This window comes from Habropoda laboriosa, unplaced genomic scaffold, assembly GCF_001263275.1.
Source record: "Habropoda laboriosa isolate 0110345459 unplaced genomic scaffold, ASM126327v1 scaffold175, whole genome shotgun sequence".
Taxonomy (NCBI): Eukaryota; Metazoa; Arthropoda; class Insecta; order Hymenoptera; family Apidae; genus Habropoda; species Habropoda laboriosa.
Window position 1 is genome coordinate 559713 of NW_017100347.1, and position 3904 is coordinate 563616.

General features: G+C 27.9%; 2 protein-coding genes across 2 annotated transcripts in view; one reads left to right on the plus strand and one right to left on the minus strand.

Moving 5' to 3' along the window:
- Positions 1 to 79: 79 nt before the first annotated feature.
- LOC108574622 (sphingomyelin synthase-related 1) lies at positions 80 to 1786 on the minus strand. The gene is made up of 5 exons (XM_017937242.1): positions 1487 to 1786; positions 1012 to 1340; positions 789 to 929; positions 563 to 717; positions 80 to 483 (listed from the first exon to the last, which is right to left on the minus strand). The coding sequence occupies exons 1-5, from the start codon at positions 1784 to 1786 to the stop codon at positions 80 to 82; spliced, it is 1329 nt and encodes a 442-aa protein (XP_017792731.1).
- A 1289-nt stretch (positions 1787 to 3075) lies between these two features.
- Positions 3076 to 3904, plus strand: part of LOC108574530 (translocation protein SEC63 homolog) — a 4356-nt gene continuing 3527 nt past the window's right edge. The window contains exon 1 of the mRNA XM_017937139.1: positions 3076 to 3541. Within this exon, the coding sequence (XP_017792628.1) occupies positions 3418 to 3541 (124 nt within the window). The 5' untranslated portion in view covers positions 3076 to 3417. The remainder of the gene's footprint in view (positions 3542 to 3904) is intronic.

Below are 3904 nucleotides of genomic sequence, written 5' to 3' on the forward strand. Positions count from 1 at the left end.
AGAGAATTGTAAAAAAAAATTAACATTCTCAAAACTCTGTTATTAAATAAATATAAAACTAATACAACTAATAAATTGGTTAGTGTTCTTTTTTTGTGCTATTTTTTACACTGCCATTTACATTGCGCCTTGACTTACGGAAGCAAATTGAGGATCGTACCAAACACCATATGTCTTTTCCTGTACATACTAGATTACAAATAATTAAAGATGGAGATTCGTATTCATTCGGAACGATTCCATCGACAGAAGATTCAAAAAAACTAAATAATGGAAACCAAATTCTGGTTCTGTTTGAATCGCGTTGCATCAATGCTTGATTATTTGCTAATGTATGATAATAAAGAAACAATCGGGAAGTAATATAAAAAGCTACGAAAACATCAATGGAATAATGTTCGTGTGCTGCTAAGATAAAAAATATACCAAACATATTGAGCATCCATGTAAAGGTATGTAAGAAATATAATTCCCTTGGTGTATCTGTAAATAAGAAACCATCAGAATTATTGTGTAATGCATAAATTATATACTGTCTGTTTAAAAACATATTAATACTTACATTCTGTAATGAAAAAATTTAACATAGTAAGGGCAACAGTATGTCCACTAAACATGTAATCACCACAAGTTCTGACTCCTTGAATAGACATACCAGCACCACGCCATATAACATAAGCCATAGCAATCTTATTATATAGTTCTACATATGCAGAACTACAAAACAGAAATATTAATATAAATCATTCTTTTAATAGTTGTTTACAGTAATAGAAAATTAATTATGCCTTGTCCAATCTTCAGGAACCTTCCGTGGCTGACATTGTAAATGTGCACCTGGTACTGATAAGGAAGTAATAAGCATTGTAACACATCTTAACAGGAAGACTGTACCAGATAAAGCAAAAAATCGTCGCAATAAGATAAACCTGCAAGAAATAAAAATGTATCAAAGATTTATAAAATAGTCCATATTAATACTTTTTTAAATACCTTAAGACTTTACTCTACCTGTACTTGTGAAAAATTAGTACGATGAGCCATATTGCAAAAAGTATAGTTCCTGTAACTTCGCACATGTCAAATGCCCAAGGAATATGTGGAACATTATCTAAAAATATATCAGGTAACGGAGGATATTTTTTCATATCAGGCACTCTATCATGAACAATGACCATCACAAAGGCAGTAATCCATGTAACAATAAATAAATATGCCAAACTAATGAATGTTTTCCAAATTTCAGGTGGTAAATGTGATGCATGACCATCTTCTGACACAGATGCTGAATAAAATTCATGTTCGATAGAACCTTCATTATTTATACCACTATTAGGCATCTGTTAAAAATATAAATTTAAACTATTGAAATATAGCTAATGTTTTATTTTTTGAAATATCTTATTTATTATCACATTTTGCACATTCAAAAAATATTTAAAAATCCATAATTTTAAATATAAACTTTTAAAAATTTTCTTCTTACTTCTTGTTTATGATGATTGTAAAAATTTGGTGAAGGAAATATGTCAATATATCCCAGTTCAAATAATACTGCCATGTTATCTCTTTGTAATTGTTTTATGCTAATGTAGAGTCTTTTTATATCACCAATTTTCTTTATATTCGTAGCTATTAGCTTTAAATCATCTTCTTTTAGAGTTAAAAGCACCTTTCCATCAATTTCATGATCAAAGAATAAAGTAACAAATTTTTCGTGTCCAGTTTCACTAAGCCACTCTGTCACATCATTTTGTGTCCACTCAGCCACATTTTTTTCAGACATTGTTTATCTTATAAAATTATACTAATCCTGCAGAAGAAAATATTACTAATTTATTAATAGTTTCCATTATAGTTATCACTGAATATAAACTAATTTATGTTATATGTCCAAGTGGTATAAAATAATTCAGCAAAATAAAGCATGACATAAAGATATGAGTAAAGTTTAAGAACATCAAAAATATAAAAATATTATGTAGATACCAATTTTAATTACTAACTATAAAAGTAATGATATTGATGATAAAAATAATTATAATGTAAGATGCATACTAACTGTATTAATAAAGTTATTGAAATAACAAAATATCACAACATATATGTACCTTCAAATTTAACCCTTAATTGTAAAATTTTATTAATTATGAAAACTTGAATTATAAAATTTATTGTATTCTTACATAAATAATTATTTAAATCATTTAGGTTTGAAGAATATATTTAATCTAACCATTGAACTTTATTTACCTACCTTAGAAATTTAATGTGTAGATTATCAAAGCTAGGTATCACAATTTTTTCGTGCGTTTATTGTACATAATATGTATATATATATATAACGTGAAAATTATAGCTTTATTGTCAAACGAAAGCATACATTGGCAGTATTTGTAAATAAACTAATCGAGATAGAATCATTGATCAGAATGTGACTGGTATACTTGAACACATTCATCACGTACTTCTTCAAGCCAAACTATAGTGTACACATCTTGATAAATTTCGTAGTTATTTAGCATAATGTCAATTATAACTCATACCAATTAACAAATATTGATAAGTTGACTCGGATAGTAACGAATAGAATTTTCAGTTCGTCTAAATATAACTGTAATAAATCAAAATGATTTTAAAGTAAGATGTCAGAAAAAGATGAAACAAACTGCGTTTGACTTCATTTTTCATGACTATACGTAACACTCAAAATATTTTCTTCTATTTAATATATTAATTTTCAATTACACACGTAGTGATTTTTCATTTTTGCAGTACGTATAAACAATTTCTACATTAACATGTGCCTAGTTCCCAATACAAATTTATACGCAACATTTACTTATAATATTGTAGTTGACATACTTTTTTTACTTTAATTTTGACTTAAGATATCATAAATGATAAGACATTACACATTGCAATAAAAAATAGTTATTCTTTTCTCATGGATTTGTATTTGTAAACTCGATAGCTATATCGACTTTAGTATCGATTCAAGATTTATATATATGCAGTTGATATTTGCATGATGTTGGCATCAATGACGTCGTTCTTGATCAGAATGCAGAATTACAAAACAGTTGCATTGTCATACTATAGTGTATTCTGAGTTTATCTAGACATAACAAGAGTAGTGTAACTGTATAGTGTGGATATTGTATCGGTAGCTAGCAGACGTATGTAATTATTGTGATTTATAACAGTTCTCCATTTTTTGTTACATGCACATAAGTGTCACTGGTAACGCCACTTGCACGTCAGACCTAAACTAACAGCATTTAATGCTGAGTTGGCAGTCTTGACGACGACAACTCTGTAACTGTACTATATATTGTATGGTACCGTGAATTTAAAGTGGAGTTCAGTAATGAATGTACTTAAGCCATATACTTAAATATTGTTACTTAATGAGCCATGAGCGGCCAAAAATTTCAATATGACGAAAGTGGCGGGACGTTTTTCTACTTTTTACTATCTTTCTTGGCACTTCTTTTAATACCTGGGACATACTATCTTTGGCCACGTTGCCCAAAACAAGGTTAGATCTGGATAAATCTATTTAGTTTAATGCAAAAAATAAATGATAATATGATAACATTCCTTGTTCATGCATATTTTCCATTAATTAAAAGAACTTTGCTATATTTTTCGCTCATTCTTATTGATACGCGATTTACTTCATAATGTTATGACGGAAGCTTAACGAACACTTAACTGTGAATATCCCGTTACTAATTTACCAATAACCTCAATAACAGAGTACAATATTTTGAACACTTATATTTGAATAAAACATTAATGAAACGTTTAATATTTACATATATACCATTTTTTAATTTGAAATTTAGTAATAAATTTTAAAGATGTATTTAATTGAGATAAATGTAATTTAAAAAATTAT